General features: G+C 40.8%; 1 protein-coding gene across 3 annotated transcripts; it reads left to right on the top strand.

The window, feature by feature from the left end:
- The first annotated feature begins 1,547 nt into the window (after positions 1–1,547).
- LOC309844208 (odorant receptor 131-2-like) lies at positions 1,548–18,544 on the top strand. Of its 3 annotated transcripts, none has more exons than XM_082690589.1 (3): positions 1,548–2,051; positions 10,030–10,116; positions 15,022–18,544. In XM_082690589.1, the coding sequence occupies exon 3, from the start codon at positions 15,045–15,047 to the stop codon at positions 15,957–15,959; it is 915 nt and encodes a 304-aa protein (XP_082546715.1). In that variant the 5' UTR covers positions 1,548–2,051; positions 10,030–10,116; positions 15,022–15,044; the 3' UTR covers positions 15,960–18,544. The 3 variants fall into 3 exon arrangements, with proteins under 3 accessions (XP_082546715.1, XP_082546713.1, XP_082546714.1); XM_082690588.1 differs by having other exon boundaries at positions 1,764–2,051; positions 10,030–10,163; XM_082690587.1 differs by lacking the exon at positions 10,030–10,116 and having other exon boundaries at positions 1,576–2,051.
- Positions 18,545–22,719: the final 4,175 nt, after the last annotated feature.

Here is a 22,719-nt window from a genome sequence, read left to right as displayed (position 1 = left end):
CTGTCATCCCCAGGTATCTTGCTTATCTACAAGATTATCCCCTTTTCTTCACTTCAACCCAAGGAGGGAGTGAAATCCAGGGGAAGGCATTTCCCTTGCTAAGAGCACAGCCGGGAGGTTGCATACGTCACATCTGTTCTTATCCCACTGGCCATAATTTAATCACAAAACATACTTCATTTTAGGGAAGCTGGAGAGAAGCTACCAGGGTTGTTGGGGTTCAGACAAGCCCAGGTTGCTTCCCAAAGTCTTGAGTCTCAAGCATCCCAACCTTGATTTGTTGCTGTTCCCATCAGGTCATCTTCACTAATAAAGGCTGAACCCAGATGACTGTGAGTCCTCAGGTTAGAGAATGACACAAAAAGGGTAGTAAAAATAAAGAGAAAGACTTACTGATTTAACTAAAATTTAAAAGTTCAGAACGGTAAAAAAAACAATACCATACCCAAGATAAAAGGGACATGGCATGCTGTGAAATGATTTGCAGTAGACAAGTGCAATTAATGATTTTGTAAAAGTATATTTATTTTAAAAAGAAAGGGTGGTTATTATATATTTTTAAGCAGGAAGTTATAAACAATGTGTGCAATATAGCCTCATCCTAATAAAAATATCTCCATGAGTCATTTAAGATGCAAGTTACAAGTAATAGAAAATTCAATTTAAACTCACTTCAACAAGCAAATGAATTTGCTCATATAAGTAGAAACTCCAGAAGTAAGATAGGTTTTGGTGTTACCTCAATTTAGCAACTCTGAAAGTTCCTTAAAAACCTAATTTTTTTTTATATATCTTTTCTGCCTTCTGAAGCATTTGCCTCTGCTGAAAGTGGGTCTGTGTTGTGTTGGCAAGCTGGCCACCAACAGCTTCCTGTTGTCCAAACACATAGAAGGGATGAGTGTCTCTCTTTTGACCTTTTGGGGGAGCCTGGGCTTTGCTCTGATTGGACCATCTTGATCAAGTGCCTTTCTTGGTGGTCAAATGTATTCTATTGGCTTAGGTCTGGATTAGGTGCTGATCCCTGAAACAAACACCATGGCAAGGGCCTAGGATTATCGTAATTTAGTTTAGCCAAATCAGGCTCCATAATGGAGGTAGATATGGGGTAAATCCCAAGAAATCTGCATGGATGTTCTACAATGGGATGGGGTGGAATGGATGTTGAGAAGCTCATTCTCACCACAGAAAAAAGCCTGGAAGGATGTACTGCAAAGTGCCCACAGTGCTTATATTCAAGTGGAGTTATGGGGGATTTTGATTTTTCTTAGTTATGCCTATCTGTTATTTTATGTTTTTGACAACAAACATATTACTTGAATAACTTTAAAAAGAAATGAGGCTATAAATATGAGGAGAAGTCGGTGTGTAACACTTGCAGTGTAATTAGCAGCTTGAGAGACTTAAAGCAGACATGTTGGCAAACAGGAAATATGAATTTTCAGAATGGAACCAACTGTGCCTTGCAGAAGCTTCTAACTGCAGTTCTCTTGCCTCCGTTACGAAATTGTGGTCATTTCTATAGATGTAACATGAGATTTTTGAAGGCTAGTCTGGCTCAAAACTGCCACTTCCAGTGGCTTGAATGTTTTCCTTATGCTGGGGTAGAGAAGCTTTTTAGCTTTCTCTGGAAGTGCTTTCTCTTGTCACCTTCAAACACCATGAAGTGGGTTCCAACCCCAGAAGGGGTGAAAGAGGGGAGGCCTTTGGTTCCTCCACTTCCCTCTTGGACAGAAGACGTGAAGTGTTCTTTCAGGAAGTGGTTACCACAAAAAAATCCCCGCTTTCTCTGAGGTCCTGCAGCTCTCTGCACTGGGAATCATAGGGTGACACTTGTTGCAGCCAGCCCAGAAGGAGCCCTAGATCTGAAGACTCAGGCGCCTGGGAGAATGTGAAGTGAGAGACTTCGCTTGATTCACTTCCATTAGAGCTGGGTATTGTGAGTTCTTCCCAGGATTCTCGGAGGAACTCCTGCTGGTCTTCCATATACTTTTTTCCTAGAAAAGAGAACCCATTTTTCCATGGGCATAAAAGACCTCTACTGGTAATGTAAGGTAAGGGGTTCTCATGTTTCTCAATATTATTTCTGCTTGAAATTGATTCTCAATTCTGCATTTTCAAAAACCTGATTTTATCTAATCATGCACTTCTGGAATTATCCCATTGTAATGGTAAACAGTCAATTGATATTTTGGTTTCATGATGAGAACTATACTTAAACAAAGGATGGAAATGTTCCAGTTTAAGTGGTCAAGGCACTCTGGTCTCAGTAGGAAAATACCCGTGGGAGAGGAAATGAGATCTGAAGGTTGATTTTGGATGGTTTTAAGGAGCCATTCTGTGTTTCTCTTGGTAACATCATCTGTACCCCACCAGAATGGCAACCCCACTCAAAGAAGGACTTGGTTTGTCTTGTTCAGTGGGCATCCACAGCATCTAGAACAGTCAGAGGTACTCAACACATACCTAATAAATGGATAAATAGGAGGCTGGCCAGCTGGATGGATGAATGTTCCTTATTTTTTTAGAACATTGTCCCAATGAGAAGTTTTCTCTGACTCTTCTAGGAAGATTAGACTCCCTCCTCTGTTTTCCATGGCACTTTGAATTAAAGCACTTAAATTATAGAATTGAAACTATTTTCTTAGACATCTATCTTTCCTAAAAGATTTTGAGCTCCACAAATGCCTTACTTCTCCATTTAACTAACTATAGACACCTCACACAACTCTATCACACAGCAGAAAAAAAAATACCATGGCTGAGTATCTCTCAGCTTGTGGGATATGCTTATTAAGTAGATCAGGATATTACATTAATTGGGGCCTCATTGTTTCTTCAATGGTGATACATTATTAACTTCTTACTATTTGCTTTTCATTGCTTCCAAGGGAACAAGCATCCTTCTATTTTCAGCTGTTATTTTAATACCTTTCTGTTGAACTGTAAGTATACTCAGTGGTTTCCATAGATTACATTTCCAGAATCAAATTATTCACTCCTGATGTTATATAAAGAGGCATCTTAATCTTACAAGCAAACCATCTCCAAGTGTTAAAATAGGATGCATAATTTTTGGGAGGACTACCTAGAGATAACACACCCTTTCTTGGTTATATAAATTCTTACTGCTCTGGTCACACAAACTGAAGTCCCCTACAGGTCCCCACTCATTTTTGGCTCATCTCTTTTATTACCAATGGTCCTCTGTCTGAAGTCTGTTCTTCCTTCAGTAAGAACACTTACCTTCTGACCAGGTCAGATTTCTTTGGGGTCCAGGCAGGGATCTGCATGGTACCCCTCTAACAACTCTGAAAGAGCAAATGTCCTCATGAAGCTCCAGTCCTGGATCAGCCAGAAATAATATTCAATGTTTTGTGACCAGACATTTAGGAATTCAAGACATAGACTAAGTGACAATCACACTTTTAAGATCAGGGCAGTCTGAAAATCTGAAACAAGGTAGATGCTCAGGTTAGGTAACATTGGCAATAACAATGGCAATAACCATGATGTAAGCCTGATTCTTTAGTGGACTTAGTGGGAGCCTGAGCCCATGGATGCAGATAGTTTAAGTGGCCAAGAGGTGGTGAAAAGGATGGTAAAAAAATTATAATTTTATTGGAAGGTTATTTGAGTATGGAAACTAGTCTCACAAGATCAGAGTGACACAAATATTTATTTGTGGGGTACATACCACTGGGATGTGTACATCAACAATTGTACCCCTATCTCCCACTGGGTTTTTCATGCAAGAAAAAGAATAACTTCCCCGATCCTCTTATTGGGATACAGAGGAAAAAAAAAATCACCTTTGTCTAATCCTTTAACATTTCTTGCAGGGCTGGTTTCATGATCATAAATTCTTTTAGTTTCTGTTTGTCCTGGAAGCTCTTTATCTCTCCTTTCATTCTGCATGATTGACTTGCTGGATAAAGTATCCCTGGCTGTATATTTTTCTCATTTAACACCCTGAATATATTATGCTAGTCCTTTCTGGCCTGCCAGGTCTCTGTGGCTAGGTCTGTTTCCAGTCTTATGTTTCTACCCTTGTAGATTAAGGACCTCTTGTCCTGAGATGCTTTTAGGATTTTCTCTTTGTCTTTGAGATTTCCAAGATTCACTATTGTATGTTGAGGTGTTGACCTATTTTTATCGCTTTTAAGGGGGGAACTCTCTGTCTCCTGGGCTTGAGTGCCTGTTTCCTTCCCCCAGATTGGGGAAGTTCTCTGCTATAGTTTGCTCCAATATACCTTCTGCTCCTCTCTTTCCTCTTCTTCTGGGACCCCAATTATTCTAATATTGTTTCACTTTATGGTATCACTTATCTCTTGAATTCTCCCCTCATGATCCAGTAGTTGTTTATCTCTCTTTTCCCCAACTTCTTTATTCTACCATCATTTGGTCTTCTTTATCACTAATTCTCTCTTCTGCCTCAATTATCCTAGAAGTTAGAGCCTCCATTTTTTATTGCATCTCACTAATATCTTTAGATTTCAACTTGATTAGATTTTAATTTTTTAATTTCTCCAGAAAGGGATTATCTAGTGCCATCTATGCTTTTTCCAAGCCCAGTTTTGTATCTTTATAATCATATTCTGAACTCTAATTCCAACATCTTACTTATACCCATACTAATTATGTCCCTGGCAGACAGGATTGCCTCTTGTTCTTTTTTTGGGGTGAGTTTTTCCATCTTGTCATTCTGTCCAGAGAAGAATAAATGAACAAGAGAACAAAATGATAAAATAATAACAATGACCCCAGAGAAATATACACTAAACAAATCAGAAGAGACCAGAAACTGAAAAGAAAAAAAGAGAGAGAGAGAATATAATCAGACAGGTAAACTAGATTCTGAGTGCATTTTGGTCTAATTGTTAGAAGAAACTAGCTTTCAAAATTGTAAAGAAGGAAAGAAAGAAAGAAAGAAAGAAAGAAAGAAATATATTTCTCCCTCCCCCAATGAAGTAAGTTTCTTGAAAACAGAACCCTTATCTCATTCATCTCCACAGGCTCAGCATTTAGCACAGTGCTTGACACAAGGTGGGTACATGATACATAGTTATTGAATGAATGAATGAATAAATATTCGAATGTATGAATGGAGAAAATGGGATATGGACATGAATTTTAAAATTCTGATTATTCATTTTTTTGATCTTTCAAAAGTGGTTGGATGATAACACAGCTGAGGTTTTCAACATTAATATTTTTTTCACCAATATTTACAATGTAATTTCTATTGAAAAATACAAAATATAGTTATAAACAATGTTTGCCAAATAACATTAATAATAATAATATGCTTCTTATTTGGGAATAAGTCCATTAAATAAACAGATAAATATAATGGTCATACTTTAAGATTATCACAAAGATAAATAGTGACATAGCCATTTGCTCTATAAATATGATTCAAAATTCTTTGCCATTTTTAAAAGGCCAATACAAATGCTAACAAAAATAATCAGGAACTTTAATAACTTGGCATAAGTGGACTTTCCTATGGAAAAATGCTAGTCTATCCATATGGTAATAGACTCTGCTATGGTCAGAGGCTTATATCCCTGCAAAGAAACTTTGTAAATATACAGGATTCTGAAAACTGAGATAAATCAATTATATAATAGTTAAGTAAAAGTTCATGTTCATAATCAACTATGTGCTAAGTAAAAATTTACAGAGAAGGCAAAAGTTAAGGCATTCTATGGGTTTTACATTCTATTATAAATCAGAGTTTTCAGATAAAGAGAATCGACTTTGCATGACATATATAATCAAGTATAATTTATATTACTCAAAGGTACCTACTACAGATAAGAGTACTTGACAAGCAATGTATATTATATGTGGATTTCAAAACTAAGGGGGTTCTTTTTCATCCAGTGAAACAAATAACAGCCTGTAAAAAAGGTTAATAAGAATAGCTATAATTACATTGTACCTTAATTGGGGGAAATAGAATTAAATCTGACAGAAAGTTACAGCAATCCCCAATGCTGAGTCAGAGAGAGAAAGCTAAAGAGTTTCATGGAATCTGCTGATTTCAGATTTGCGAAGAATGTACTGATAAAACATTTGGTTTATGGCTAAAGCCAGGTGGGGTCTGCTGAGGCAGAAAGCGTGTGTGCTGTTGCTTGGGATGGGTCAACTATTTTAATTGTGCAAGAAAGAAATCCATTGACTATAGTATAGAGGATTTCCTGCCAGCAAAACGCACAATTCACTATGTTGGCAACTATTGTTGACTTATAAGCTTTAATAATGTTAAAGTGATACACAGGTAAATTAATTTTTGAAAAACTTAATAAATTCAATAATGTAACATTAAAATAGTTTCAGGAATGCCTGGGTGGCTCTCTCTTGTTTCCTCTCTCTCTCTCTCTCCCTGACAAATAAAGAAGGAAAGAAATCTTTAAAGCAAAGCAAATCAAATAGCTTCAGCGTATTTCAAGAAGAAATGCAAAACCAAGAGACCAGAGACAAAATCCTCTCAAATTCTGGGAAATAGCATTCACAGTGAATCACATGCTTAGCAACATATAGAACGTTGCTTGCTTTTTGTGGCTTATAGACATCATATTGACTTTTGGTGGCTGGAGAGATAGGGAGGAAGGGAGAAAAATACCATCTGTCTATTGACTTCTAGGTTAGTGTCAGGGGCTCTGACTGTGTAAGCTCCCTGATGTCAGAAACTTCTTGGTGTGTTTTGGATACTGATGGGTCTCCAACTCTTAGATCCACACTGGTGAGCACACATGTGCAGGGTTTATCCTGCTATCTGAAATTAAAGTGTTCCCATGAGAGCTTTTTTTTTTTTTTTTAATTTGATTTTATTTGTTTATTTGTCAGAGAGAAAGAGAGCACAAGAAGTGGGGAACAGCAAGCAGGCTCCTCCCTGAGCAAGGAGCCTGGTGGGGTCTGTTGAGGCAGGATCCCAGGACCCTGGGATCATGATCTGAGCCAAAGGCTGACCCTTAACCAACTGAGCCACCGAGATGTCTCCTTTTTTTTCTTTTTCTTTCTTTCTTTTTTTTTTTTTTTAAAAGATTTTATTATTTATTAGAGAGAGAGAGTGCAAACAGGCAGAGGAGAAGAGAGAGGGGGGAGAGAGAATCTCAAGCAGACCCTACAACTGAGCATGGAGCCCAATGAGGAGCTGGATCTCATGGCCCTGAGAACATGACATGAGCCAAAATCAAGATAGCTGCTTAACCAATTGAGCCATCTAGGTGCCCCCCTCCCCCATGAAAACATTTTGTAAGCCAAAATGGCATAAAGCAAAGAAGCAATTACCATTTATTTATATGGAGAAATTTGTGAACATTCCCAGATCCCAATATCAACTCCCATAGACTTTTCTGATCCCATAGGACCTAGTGGCTGCACAAAATAAATTGAGGTGAGGCTCATAGGCAGTGTTCAAAAGTCTGGCAGCCTAGAGCTGAGATGCTGAGCATGGTCCTGGGGAAGGACATGGGATGAGGGGAGGGTCTCTTGCCGCTTGGGATGCATGCTGCCTCCATCCTGGCTCCAACAACTGTGGAAGGCTATTGTGGCTTTTTGTCATTTTTTTAATTAGTGAAAACAGGAACCAGTATAGGTCTTCAACAAAAGCAAAGTGGTGAAACATGAACTTTCGAAAATTGGATGATACCTCGAGCTGAAATTCACCAGCGGAGTGAATACATGTCTATGTGTTGAGACCACTACTTTTGTTCATAGTTAGTCCATGCCAGTGCAGAGAGGTCCATCCAAGCAGAATTGAATGACTCTTATTTTAGGCAGTGTGCTGGTGATATAATATAAATTAATTATTTAAGCTCATATGAAGATTAATGGAAATGTTGTTTGTTGTCTATGATATCATTACAGGTAGTATTATTGTACAATGTTTTTCTGAAATCCTGGTATGGCTCTTTTGTCTATTTATATCTGCAGATACATCTAGCACAGTGAAATGTGTCATTAAATTGTGTCCTTTTTTGTTATCGTTGTTACTGTAAGGTTAGATCACACACAGTTACTATTATTTAATATAGAATGAAAAGAGCTTTGTCACTGTTCTTATGAGCTACTTTCTTTTCAATACTTTCTCCTTGAATATTTATTTGTATTCCAGGTTTGGGGATTTGTTTCACGTGGCTACCCTTGTTCATGGGCAGCCTTGTGTTTCAAAATCTCAAGTAAACATGCGCAAGTGCATTGTTTTTTAAGACGTGTGTTTTTACACATTAAGTAGCTCAGAAAAGGCAAGGTTTTTGTAAAGCAAGGTGTCAGGTCTCTGGATTAATGAATCCTATGAGTGCTTAGAAGAACCCCTGTAGATCAAAATTTTGGTCAGAAAAAGAGTGGGGAAGGAAGCCGGAGAATTTCCCTCTATAAATAAAAAAGTGAGTTCAAACTCAAAAAGTTAACTGCCTGAAAAAGCACTCTGAAAGATGTGTGATTTTGCTGCCTTCAGAAATCACAGGATACACCTACAGAGCCTTTGTATCTCATCTAGTTCCCACGTCACCTCTGTGAGCTGTTCTCAGATGATCAACAATCACAGCTAATATTTACTATGTGCTCTTTCTTGATATCAAGTGACTGGTGCTCGACAGACACCGGTTTCCTCCCTTCCTTCCTGCCTGCTTTGAGAAGAATAACAGAGGAGATCACCAAAGCTTCCCAGACAGGAGTGATTTTTTAAAAAATAACCAAAGAAGTAAGATCACGATTAGAGCAGAGGGGAGGACATGTTTAAAGAGAGGAGGAGGGCATGTTTATTGCAGGAGAGGAGATCTGATCATCCAGGGAGGGTTTTAAGAGCAATTCTTTGAGTAGCCACTTCTTTTCATTGGCCTTCTGCCGGCAGCCACAGAGCATTTGAAATCATTTCTGAGCTTTGTTTTCAGCTGATGTTCCTTTCCACTGGCGGTATAGTCAGATACTGGCCCAAAGCCTGGCCCACACTACTCAACAGACCATGAGCACCCAAGAAGGAAAGGCCCTCCTTCCTCTCAAGAGATCTTCCTTCCTTCAGAAATTCCCAGGTGGAGGTTCTGGGGAGAGTCTGGGTGGACCCATGGGAGAGTCTGAGCCCTTCTCAGTGAGCTGGAAGGTGGTCACTAGGAGCTGCTTTTTCCTGCTCGAACAGTCTGCTCTGGCTGCCGAAACAAAATACCACAGACCAAGTGGCTTAAACCACGGAAATGTATTTCCTCACAGTTTTGGACGCTGGGAGTCCATGATCAAGGGGTCAGCCGGGTTGGTTTTCTCTGTGGTCACCCCTTCGCTGCCCCTTCACATGGTCTTTTCTCTGTGCATATACATCTGTAGGGTCTGTGTGTGTCCAAATCTCCCTTTCTTATAAGGATGCAAGGGCACCAGTCAGATGAAATTACAGCCCACCATAACGGCCCCATTTGAACTTAATCACCTCTTTAAAGACTCTGTCTCCAAATACAGTCCCATTCTGAAGTTCTGGGGCTTAGGGTTTCGACATGTGAATTTTGGAAAGGGCATGATTCAGACCATAATACCTAAGTCTTTTTTTCTTTTTTCTTTTCTTTTTAAAGAAGAATTCAATTTACCTGCACCAGTAAGGTCTTGTTGGGAAAAAACTCAACAATCAATAGCCAAATGTCATTTCAGAAATCAGAAGAATTAGGTTGGAAGCCAGACTTCACCATTAAGCAGCAACACCCTGAGAGGAAGTTGTGGGGAGTCTGTCACAAGCTTTAGGTATCGTCCTTCCCTGATGTGGGGCACCTGGCCTCGGGGGTTTAGAGAATGACCGCTGCAGGTGGACTGCCTGGTCCAAGCTCCAGTATCACTGTCACCAGCTCATTAACCCTGAATGGCTTCCTTCCCACCTCTATATCTCACTTTTCTTTTGGGAAAAATGTGAAAAAGATTATTGGGCTTGGTGTGCAGATTAAAGAAGTCAGCTCCCCCCAGAGCCATCTCATAGTGAGCAGTCAGCATGGATATCTACCGTTGTATTCTGTTTGTGTCTTTACCCTCTTCCTATCTCCCTTCCAGATTCTTCCCTCACATTAGCACCCATCCAACGTTCTCTTGGTTTTCTTCGAAAGCGGGGTGTCTGTTCAGGAATGGTTGCCCTCAGAGGTAAGAGTGGGGGAGATCGCCCAGCTCAGTGACCCTGGACTCACAAGGTAGGCAGTGCCCTTCCATGGAAGGTATCTGACTCCCTGGACCCTGCTGTGGACTAGCGTGAGGGCACACCCTGGAGAAGAAGAATGTGCTGCCACCCATTCATTAGCTCCCTGGGGAAATGGCTCCAAGTACACATGCTGTTGGAGTGGAGGGCCCCTAGCTCCTTCTTTTCATACCGATCTGAAGACGAGCAAAGACCGACCAGATGAGCAAAACCAAGGCCACCTAGTTAGAGGTTGCGAGAGCAAGGGAGTGAACCCCAGTCACTTGCTTTTTAACAAAGCCTCAGAGGCAGGCAGAGGAATGGGGGAGCTTAGTGTGGACATGGGAGGCTACAGGTGTGCCCTGATGGGAGCCTGGGGAAGCTGGAGGAGGGCTAACTAGAAGTGGGGTGTCTTTGTGACTGGGTGGGGGGACATATTTGACTCTCTCTGGTTGGTCCTAAGTTGGAAGCAGGGACAAAAATTAGGGAAGCTGCCAATCATTAATAAAGTCCTGACTGTTTGGGGCCAGTTATTACAGAGGCTGTTGTCTGGCTACCTGGAAGGTCACAAGAGACACCTGTTACTGTGGGCGGGGGCTTGGTTTCCTGGCAGGTTGCTACAGGCTGTGGATCAGCATTTAATTTTTATACATGGGTTGACCATATGTGTTCATATATTCACTTTCCCACCAAGGGTAGCATGTTGCCCTCAGGGGTTTGCCATAAGTCGGACTCTTTGGAACCCATTGTTTCCCTGCTTTTATTAGGCGCCCATCCCGCCCCCCCCCCCATGCTTCCAGCAGGATTTTTGTAGGGAGTGGTGGCAGCTGCTTCTGATTTCATCACAGCAGTTGTAGAACAAATGTATTCTTAGCTCCAGGGTTTTCTTTCAGAGCTGAAGCCAAAGGAACCTTTAGGGCTGGAGGAAAATAGGTATTTCCATTTTATAATTTCCAAAGAAAAAGACTCTAGGAATGAACCATGAGTAGAGATAAGACATATAGAAGGGGACTTCTTATATGGCTTTTGTTGCCATGAGCTCTTGTTAGGCAATTATACCTCTGAGAAGGAATATGTATTTGAAGAATGGGAAATTCTGTCTGGCGGCATGATCCTGAATAAATAACTCATCTTTCTGAGTTCTCATAAATAAATTAAAGGCGATAAAACTTGCCCTTGTTGATTTTGCAGATTTGCAACTCTCTTGGCGATTTTATGTCCGCAAGAAGAATTCTAAGCCACTTGCTATGGTAGTAGTGTCTTCACTGTGTACATTTGTCCTGTGCCAGGCTTCCTGCTCTGTAGAGCTCCTATCAGACCCCACTGTGCAGGCAAGGGTGGGCATATCATGTGTCCTCTTAACCTGTCGCATGGCTGCTCCTAATTTTAATCATGCAAGCTCCTTATTGAGTGCAAAGTGAATTTTTACTCTTGGAATGGAATGAAGGTCCTCCAAATTTGGTCCCGGACTTTGTCCTTAGTCCTCTGGATAAGCCCTCAGTCCCCCAAACTGGATCTGCTCATCTCTCCTGAAACTCCCAGGTTTTGCCCCAGCCTGGCTCTTCCCATTTTCTGTTGCTTGCAATCTGGACCTCTCCTCGTCTCTATCCACCTCACCCTGGGTCCTGCTTTCTTTGTTTTCAACCTTGAAAGGCTAGGTTTGAGCCTCAGCTCTTCCAAGAAGCTTTCTCTCACTGACTCCATGACCCTTTCTATTCTGAACAACCCCTCAACCCTGCTGGAGACACCCAACTTTCTTGCTCATTTGGCCCGTTAAGTGAAACTACATGATGTTTCTGGTTATTATTACCTAGTTATATAGTATTCTGTTTCTTCTGTTGGGTGAGAGGCTTCTGCATGTCAGCACCTGTGTTTTACCATCTGGTTAGCTCACCACTTAGGATATGCATCGTGTGTTTCAATGTGCAGTGAAGATTGGTAGAGTAGAATGATGCGACGATGTGCTGCATCGATCAGTCTGTTAAACATACTAGAAAGCCACAAAAACCAGTTGTCTGAAAGCGTGTATTAGATCTGGAAATAGAGGGGTTTATTATAGTTGTAGCTACAGTAATTTGGGAGAAAAGAAGCTTGTAAAAATTTTTTTCAAAGGAAGCGCAATGGGAGTCTCTGATGCTCTGTGTAGGATTACAAGTTGTAGAACACAACAAGGCCAAGCCCCACTCATTGCTGTTGGGAATGTGCTGTGAAAGAGCCAGACAGGTGTGTAGGAATGATGGGGGTGGGGGACAGGCAGGAGCAGGGAAACCCTGCTGAGCAAAAAAGAGGAATCCAACAGGGAAGCTGAAGACATGACTGAGGTTCTGGGCAGAATGGGGGATGGGAAGCAAGACTGAATAATGCAGGAGCATAGCCCATCAGCTGGGTCAAACCCAGCAACAGTGAGCTCGGGAATGAGCATTGTTGGGAGGCCCAGGCAGACAGGCAGGCTGTCACAATTGTGTAGCCTGCCAGCAGCGGCCTTCTAATTCAGGGACTCAGTGACTGGGTTTCAGGTCCTAGAGGGGACCTAGCAGGACAAGGCAGGCCCTGTCCTAGAGAGCTGGCAGTTCTATTCAAGCTCAGCCATGGAGGATAAGATGGGGACATTCTGAATCAAGGCAGGGCCAATCTTGTCTCAAGAATAAGGAAAAAGCCCAGAATCTCCTGGCCCAAGTTAAGATTTGGCTCTTGAGGATGTCAGTGAGGATGACTCTGTAGATAGAAAAGATGTGGAACTTGTAATCCCGCATGACTATGATGCAAGCAACCAAGGACCAGAGAAGCAAAGTGACTTTGATATCCACAATCACATTCCTAATTGGCCACAGACCTAGGCTTAAAGCCCAGTTCTTATAACTCCACCAGGCAGGGCAGAGTTCTCACTTACCAGGGTCTGTCTGCCATCTTCACTGGGGCCCTTGGTGTCTATGGTGGTGCCTTGAGGACAGTTACAGGAGTGTGCCCTGTGGATAAGCATTTTTCTGTTGATTATTGAAGGGTTCTGGTATAAGATTTTGACCAAAAATTCTGCAGCTAAAAGAAAGCGTGATGATTGAGTTTGACAATGAAAATGACTATTCCCATTTCTATTCCTCTCTGGGGGCTGGAGAGAGAAGAATAAACGCATGGAGTTTGACTGCACAACAATGGCACAAAAATCCATCTAAACAGGAGAAATTCTCCACAAAGGGTGACAACACAATATGCAGGGGGAGAACAGATGCCTTGGGCAAAGAATTTCATAAGGAGTTATGGCATCTCAGATTCTCGGCAAGCTGCAGCAGCTGTCTCCACGGTGATACACTTTTTAGGAAATCCATATGATATACTGGGCCTCTTCAGGGTCCACTCTATATCCTTTCAATGCTAGTGGCCGACCTAAAGTAGTAGAGGGAAACCTATGTAAGCTAACTTAAATAATAGAGGGGTGTGTTATATTTTTAAAACCCCAGCACAGAAAATTCAGAGCATCTCAGCAGAATCAGAAATTCAGGAGCCCATGCTGTTCTCTCTCTGCCTTGCAAGGGCTTTTGGAGCCTTGCAGGGACTCTGTGGTTCCCTCTGGTTCTCTCTTACCTTTCTCGATCACTTTCTTCTACTCACCTACGAGCCAACATGACTGGCAGGCCAATCACTCAACATCACACTCAAACTCCATTCTCTTGAGTCAGATTTTCAGTCATTCTTCAGTCAGATTTTTAAGAGGCAGACAGTGGTGGATTCAGCTCAGTGTCAGATGTGTACCCCTAGTTCCAATCAACTTTGATGAGGGAGGTGATGCAAAAGGTGATGAGGAATGAGTAAAGCCATAGTGGGAGGCAAAGGTTGGCATCTCTACAGTAGACTTTCAGAGACAGTGATCCTGAGATTTGGAGGATCGCCAGGCTGCAACACACAGCCACTTACCACTGTTTCTGCTTGAGGAGATCTAGTGTGTCTACTACCATTTCAGTGGTCACAGTCCCTCAGTAATCCCAAGATCCCAGAACCTTCCTGGAGGTGCAGTCTTCCAGCTTAACAACAGAAACAGTATTTCTACAAATGGGGTCCAGCTGACATTGAAAGCCAATGACACTGGCCAAAGAAGAACTCATAGCATGCATTTATTTGACCTTGCATTTGACATGAACATTCTTATAATGGTTGTGAGAGTGGGTTCTGGAGTTGTACTCTGAAATTCACATCCTGGCCCCTCTACCCAATAACCATATGGCCCCAAGCAGGTTACTTAGCCTCTTTAGGTCTATTTCCCCATCTGTAAAAAGTGCATAATAAAACCACTTTGTGGAAAATAAACCATGCCCCAGAGCTGGTGAGGAATATGCTCTAAAAACAGTTTTGATCCCTAGAAAGTACTGGGTAAATGTTACCTGTAACTGCTGTCATTTTGTTAATATCCTTGTCATGTCTTATGGACCCAAATGAATTCAGGACTCTGCATCAATGGCTTCCCCATATTCCTTACAGCTCTTGCCCTAATGTCTTCCCCAGACCCTTGCATGCGTTGTTAACAAGTACTTGGGTTTATCAGCTGTGGCTCTGAGTCGAAAAAGTTCTCATAATCAAAGTTGGAAAAGGATGCACAAAGAATAAAACCTTGACCTTATTTTGAGCAATTTGCTGACTCCTGAGAGTACATCTTTCAAACTTTCCTTTTGTATGGTTGGAGTACGTGCTCCTCTCTTGAAATGAAGTGAAGAGCCCAGAAGATTTCTCCAGTTTCTTTGATTCATGTCGATGCTCTCTGAAGTTGTTGTCTTCTATACAGAAAAAGGTGTAATGTATTCCTTGCAATTTCTGCTAGATCACAGAGCTGGAAAACCACACCAGAAGCTTTAAGATTCACTCTTCCTTTTTCTTTAATCCTGCAGGAGCCAAGTTGCCCTGAAAGATCATGAACTTGTCTTCCGAGCACTGCAACATATCAGATTGGCTGAGGCTGGAAGCAACGGTGAAGGCCTCTGTGTACACTGTTGCCTTCTTCTTTGCCACATCTGTCACTGTCATCATCGTCACAATAGTATCACAGAATTCGAAGCTGAAGAAAGAGGCCCGATACATCCTCCTGTGTCACCATTTGCTGTGCATCTCCTCCTACTGTGGCCTGGGGGTGGTATTCCAAGGGATGCGGGCTCTGCTGGCCAATAGTCCAGTGCTGATGTGCTGGGTGGTATTTGGGGTTCAGCTAAGTGTTGGAGAAGGGATCCTCTTCACCCTGGCCTTGATGGCTGTCAACACTTACCTGGCTATTTGCTGGCCTTTGAAATCTCTGGCCTTTGTAGATTCAGTTAAGTATAGGGTTCTTACTGGGTCTTGGATAATCATTATATTCAAGAATGTTTGCTTATTCCTCATAGAGGGTACTAGCCCTCCTCAGGGTGCTGTTTTAAAATCTGAACCCCTTTGCCCTGTGATCTTGAATGGCTCTGCTGCTAGAGCCATTGGCATGGTTTTCCTTTTCCTTCTTCTGTCCATCATTCTTGTAAGTTACTCTCTGATCTACCAAGAAGGGAAACGGGCTGGCCATTTTAATAGATCAAATATCAAAGCAAGGAAAACAGTCCTTATTCATTTAGTACAGATGGGTTTACATGTGATACCAACCCTGATATTCATAGGTTTGGGAAAGATGTGTGGGTTGTTTTTCTTTGTTTTAAATCTGGTGCTTTTTGGAGTCTTTGCATTTGCCCAATGTCTTAACCCTCTGATCTATGGGCTCTGGAATAAAGAGCTGCAAAGCAGATTGTACCGTTGGATGTGCTGTCAGTTGTGGTGTGGTCACATGATGACCAACAGAGAGACAGTTTAACCTGAAATTCAGCCACACTGAATCAATAACTCTAGCCCTAATGGATCATCAGCTATGCTTGAGGACTTACTTTTTACTCAACCATATGAGTAAGTCAGAGTTATTCATCTGGCTTGCAAATTTTGCGGCTGTGTACATGGAATTGGCCTCTGTGAAATCACTTCATGTCTTTAATTTTAAACCCAGATCAACATTTTTAGCAGCATGTCCTACTGTGTCTTAGTAATGAGGCAGTTTTTGAGAATGCACTATTTTTTAAAAACTGAGAAACAGTCCATGGCTGATAGGAAAAGAAGAAGTTTGGCTGTTCCTTTATTATTAATTAGGAATAGGCTTGGCTACATGTAATAACAAAACAGAAACAAAATAACAATGACTTTTTTAAGGTTTGAGATTGTTCGTTTATTTCTGATGTAAAAGGAATCTGGAGGTAAACAATCCAGTCCTATACAGCAGCTTTGTAAGCAACGGGTTCATTCTCTTCTATTCTGCCATGATTACTATAATGCCTCATGACCCAAGATGGCTGTTAATGCTCCTGTCATCACATTCATAACTCCAGCCAACAGAAAGGAGGAAGGGGCAAAGGAGGGTTTACCCTCCTTCTAAAGACTCTTTTTAGAAATTACACAAAACACTTTTTCTTATATTTAACTGACCAAAACTTAGTCATATGGTTATGTGTGGCTTTAAGGGAGAGTGGGAATAAATTTTAGCTGGATAGTAGTGTCCCTAGCTAAAAATTGGGGTTCTTGGTACTAAGAAAGGAAGGAAGAACAGTTATGAGGAGGCAAAGTTATTTCAGGGACCATTTTCCTCTCAACCAAAGAAAGTATAAAGAAAGACAATGGCTGGGTTATAATAAAAAAATATACTCTGCCTCTTTCAGTGTGGTACTTGGAGTTAACTTTTAAAAGTTTCAGAACACTTTAATTGTATTTTGTTAACAGTTCTCAAAGAAAATGGCATTAAGAAGAACATTGAATTGGTTTAAACATGGGAATTAACTCATGATTTAAATCTAAGCCATTTTGAAGCAGTAGTACAAAATAAAGTCCTTCATGGGAGTTTACATATGAGATTTCTTTAGATGAAACATCCACTTCTAAGTAAGTCAGGATTCAGTTCTAGAAACAGGAATCATTACTCTACGTACTTTAGACACATGGGTTTAATATGGGACTTAGATACTTACAAAGACACCAGCAGGGCTGGAGGAGTGGAAATCAGAAGCCACCACTTGTTGATGTCAAAATCCCACAGGGATCTGGTGGTCTAGCTGCTGTTTCCACCATTGCTGCCCATGCCTCAGGCCCCTCTTAATGTAGTAAATTTGCAAAAGAAGGAGCAACTGGAAGATGGACTCCTCTTCCTTTCATCTTTCAAATCTCAAGTGATTGCCTCTAACTGGTGAATCTCATCTGGCATTAAGACCCTACAAGCAAAGAAGTCTGGGAAATATAGTTCCTAGTTTCACAGGAACAGGAAGTTATCCCAAAGTGAGGGTAAAATGAGGATTGAAAGAGCCAATCCACGGGATCCACAATTATGACATTTAGCTTTATTTACAGGTGATAACAACAACAGGAGCAAAATAGTTGCTCAACACATTCACAGCTATTAAGTTCCTGACACTATGCAGGCCATTTTATATACATAAAATCAAATCCTCACAACAGGTATATAATATAGGTATTATTATTCCTGGTTTAGAAATGAGAAAAACTAAGGCTTAGAAAGGCTGTACAGGAGCTTAGGAGGACAGGAACTTCCCTTTCACATTTTCCATTTATATGACTTGGCCGAAGGTGTTCATTGAGAGCTGGACCAAATTTCATAAGAAATTTTCCACTTTGCTTTGGGTATAGACTCCTGTCTTGTGCAAAAGAGCCTCTTTTCACCCATTGTTTTGATTACACTTTCCCAGCCTTAGACCCCCACTTATTTTCAGATTCTAGACATGATCTTCCATATCATGTCTAGACTCCATTTTGGCTTCAAGTCCTTCTTGCCTCTTCTCTGGGTGTTTATTGTGTCTTCTCTCTTCCTCCATCCTCAACTCTGAGATTTCAAAGCATGACCTTCTCTTTTGCAATATGAAAATCTCTCCAAGGCCAGAAAGACTGCCAGGGTTGATTACCTTTGTGTCCTGGCACTCGACACAGCGCCTGTAGATAGCAGGTGTACAAATGATGTAATGGACTCACTGGTCAGTAAGACATGCCCTTTTCACAAATTCCTTCCTCACAAAACCCAAGCTGTCTCTTTGTTTTTATTGAAATATAAAATAATCTGAGTGCCAAGAGTAGAATAAAAACTCAAAAAATTTACCCAAATTAACTCAATTATAAGCCCTAGGTCTAAAATACACCATTTAATTTATCCTTAAAGCTTTCCTTTTTTCCCCTTTTTTGGGGGTGAGGTGTTAAATTTTTTTATTGAAGCATAATTAACATACAATGTTATATTATTTTTAAATGTACAGTACATTGACTTGACAATTTTATGCATTACTCAGTGCTCACCATGATAAGTATAGTTACCATCTGTCACTATATAACAATATTAAAATATTATTGACTATATTCCTTATGCTGTACTTTTCATCTCTGTGTCTTATTTATTTTATAGATGGAAGTTTGTACCTTTTAATCCCCTTCACCTGTTTCACTCATTCCCCCTACCAACCTCCCTCTGGTTTGTTCTCTGTATTTAAGAGTCTATCATAAATGACATCAACAATAAACTTTCTCATGATGTATAAATCCTTTGCACTCATTAGAGAACTTTAAAGTTGGACAAGATGTGCAAGGAAGAGAGGGAGTGGTGGCTAAAGTCACTTGAAATTTGTTGAGGGTTCTTGTAAGGTGTTTCTTTTGTCTATAGAGCTAGGCAATGATATTGAATTTAAAGTCAGAAAGGGTAGTGCTCGCTTCGGCAGCACATATACTAAAGTCAGAAAGGGTATAGGTTTGGGGGACATGTTCAGAGAACACACACTTTGCAAATAGCTCTGAAAATACACTACTTAAGGAAAAAATGTAAATTATTTCAAGATTCCTAAGTTCTTACCAACATTGCATTTTACCACAACAGCAACCATATTATTACTGCGTGAAACTATTTCTAACTTATCCATAGATATACTATATAAACATATATTGGCTAACTAAGAATGGACTTAGGAAAAGTCCCTAAAAGCAAGAACAGAAAGGTGGTTCATAATGCTTGTCATAAGAAAATGTTGAAAGAATCCAGGCCATTGTTCAGAAGCTCAGGATTATAAAATCAGCCACATTAATGAATTTTAAGCACTTTTTTCCTCCCTGAAAATATTAAGGGCTATGGTTTGAACTGCCCTGCTGATGGCCAAGCAAAGATACATAAGCAATGGAGAGAAAACCACACATTTATCCCTGATGGAAGAGGGGAGAGGATGCCAGAGTGTTCTTATGAGCCAAGAGGAATGGTGGAATGATCTGACCTTGGGGTTGTCGGAAAAGGCTTGTCTTTAAAGGCTTCTTGCCAAAGGACAGAGGTCATCAGCCAAAAGAGGCTGGAATGTACCACTGGCTCAGAGGATGAAGATGGGATAAGGAGCACCTGGCCAGAGACAAGGATTGCCCAAGGGCCCAGCAGGAGTAACTTTGATTGAGGACTCCACAAAGCACTGTTGAAGAGAAACAATTATTGCTGGGAGACTGTCCCACCCAGAAGATGCAAGCATCGTCCTATATCTGCCTTTGGTAAGGATGATCTCTCCTGCCCCTTATATCTTCTTTCAGCTTCTACCTCTGCTAACCCTGCAGGAGTCACAGGCCCCCTGGGGGCTTGAGGGAAGCTGACTAGAAACCTTAATTCCCCCTTGAAATGTAGCAAAACACATTCACAGGTTCCAGGGATTAGGGCATCTTTGTGGAAGTAGTTGGTGTTACTTTGCCTACCACATTTGCTAAAATGAGATTGTTTTTTGGACCTCAAAAAGACCAAAGGACTTTTTATTATTTAAGAATGACCAGGGTGCCTGGGTGGCTCAGTGGGTTAAGCCTCTGCCTTCAGCTCAAGGTCATAATCTCAGGGTCCTGGAATTGAGCCCTGAATCAGGCTTTCTGCTCGGCAGGGAGCCTGCTTCCACTTCTTTGTCTGCCTGACTTTCTGCCTACTTGTGATCTCTCTCTCTCTGTCAAATAAATAAATCTTAAAAAAAAAAATGTCCAAAATGTTAATCCAAACTACAAAAAAATCCCACCTCACACCCATTTGGTTGGCTACTATCAAAAAACACAGAAAATGACAAATGTTCAAAAGGGTGTAGAGACATTGGAATCCTTGGGCACTGTTGGTGATTGTTAAATGGTGCAACCATAATAGAAGACAGATGGAAGTTTCTTCAAAACTGGACCACTGGATTGACCCAGCAATTCCAATGAATCCCATACTTTTGAAAGTAGAGTCTAGAAGAGACGTTTGCATGGTCATGGACATAGCACTATTCACAATAGCTAATAGGTGGGAGCAATCCAAATGCCCGTTGATGGGTGAATGGGTAAAAAAAAGTAATCTATACATATGTTGGAATATCATTCAGCCTTCAAAAAAAAGGAAATCCCATCAAAACTACAACATGAATAAACCTTGAAGACATTGTGCTAAGAGAAATAAGCCAGTCACAAAAAGACAAATGCTGTTTGATTCTACTTAATATGACGTATCTAAAGTAGTCAAATTCATAGAAACAGAGAATAAAGTGGTGATTAGTGGGGGGGGGGTGTTGCTAGGACTGGGAAGAGGAGGAAAATGGGAGTTGTTGTTTAATGGGTGTAAACTTTGAAATGAACTTTTTTTTTCAGATGATAAAGTTCTGGAGATCTGTTTTACAGAAATATGAATATACTTGATGTTTTAAAACTGTACACTTAAAATGGCTTAGATGGTAATTTTAATGTTATGTGTTTTTTAGCAACAGGAAAAAAGAGTGATAGACATTTCTATAACATATACGCAGTATGGAAGGCTAAGTGTATGTGTGTATAGAGAAATTTATATTTCTGTATATAAAGATTTTATTTATTTGTTTGACAGAGAGAGACACACAGTGAGAATGGGAACACAAGCAGAGGGAGTGGGAGAGGGAGAAGTAGGCTTCCCACTGAGCAGGGAGCCTGATGCGGGGCTCGATCCCAGGACGCTGGGATCATGACCTGAGCCAAAGGCAGACACTTAATGACTGAGCCACCCAGGCATCCCCATTTCTGCATATATACATGTATGGTTACAGGACCATTTTTGGGCAATTGAGTCTGGCATATTTCAATGAGTAAAGCTTAGATTGAGCCTAGTGGTGTCACTGTAACTATAGTTTATGATGCATTAATGTTTTTTAAAATTCAGAAATATTGCTCAATCATTTGTATTATTGACTGAATGTTTGTGTCTCCTTAAAATTCCTATATTTAAAACTAATCTCCAATGTGTGGTATGTGGAGGTAGGGCCTTGGCAGGTGCTTAGGTCATGAGGGTGGAGCCTTCATGAATGGGATTAGCCCTTATTAAGGAGACCCTAGGGAGCTCCCTTGCCACTTCTGTCATATGAAGGCACCACATAAAGACTGTGACCTAGAAGAGGGTGCTCACCCAACCATGCTGGCATCCTGATTTCAGATTTGCAGCCTCCAGATCTTTGAGCAGTAAATTTATGTTGTTCAGAAACCTCCCAGCCTGTGCTATCTAGTTCTAGCAGCCCGAACAGAGTAAGACACCTAGCCTCGAAAGTCACACAGGACAACCTCTGCAACATTCCCTGTGTGAGCACTGAGGCAACAAGTCTAGTCACTTGCAAGGGAAGGGGAATTAGATTCCACCTTTTGGAGGTAACAATGTCAATGACTTTGTAGATATATTGACAAATGACAATGCCATGTGATTGGTTTTGCCAATGAAAACCAAAACATGTCACTTCCAGAGGAAAACACATCTTGTTTTAATTTAAGAGTGATTTAAGAGCTAAGATGTGATTTCCCACATTCTTGCCCCTTCCCAATATTGAGGTTTATGTGTTTATCTGAAGAGGTAAAGCTGAGTCATTGCATGAGGGACAGCTGTCCTAGAAAGTAGCCCTGACCTTCAGGGGACCTTACATGAGTGATAAATAAACTATTGTTTTGAGCCATTGAGAGTTTATTTTATTTATTTTATTTGGGGGGGGGGTTCTTTTTAAAAATTTAAATAGAATTAATTAACATACAGTGTATTATTAGTTTCAGAGGTGGATTTCAGTGATTTATCAGTCTTATATGACACTCAGTGCTCATTATATCATGTGCCCTCCTTAATGCTCATCACCCAGTTACCGCATCCCCCCATCCTAGTTTGTTTCCACTCCCGCAACCTTCAATTTGTTTCCTATGATCAAGAGTCTCTTATGGTTTGTCTCCCTTTCTGATTTCATCGTTTTATTTTTTCTGGGTTTGTTTCTTTAATTAACCAGAATCATGCTGTATGTATTGTTCTTTGATGTGTTTGTTAATGTTCCAGCCTAGAACACTCCTTTTATCCATTGTAGAGCCTATGGAATTAGTGTCACTATTCGGGTTGCTTCATTCTGCTGTTATAATTATGCCCACTTTTTTTATGCATAAACTTGAGTACACCGGCTGGAATTTGAGGGGAAGAGTGTCAGTTTGAGTCCTTGTCAGTCTGAGGTGAAGGTGTGTTGACTTGGCATTGAGCAGGTGGCAAGCAGTACATGCTGACTCAGGCA

The sequence above is a fragment of the Mustela nivalis genome (assembly GCF_964662115.1).
Source record: "Mustela nivalis genome assembly, chromosome: 11".
In the NCBI taxonomy this organism is placed as follows: Eukaryota; Metazoa; Chordata; class Mammalia; order Carnivora; family Mustelidae; genus Mustela; species Mustela nivalis.
Note: the sequence above shows the minus strand (reverse complement) of the source record. Positions and strands in the feature narration are given on the sequence as shown.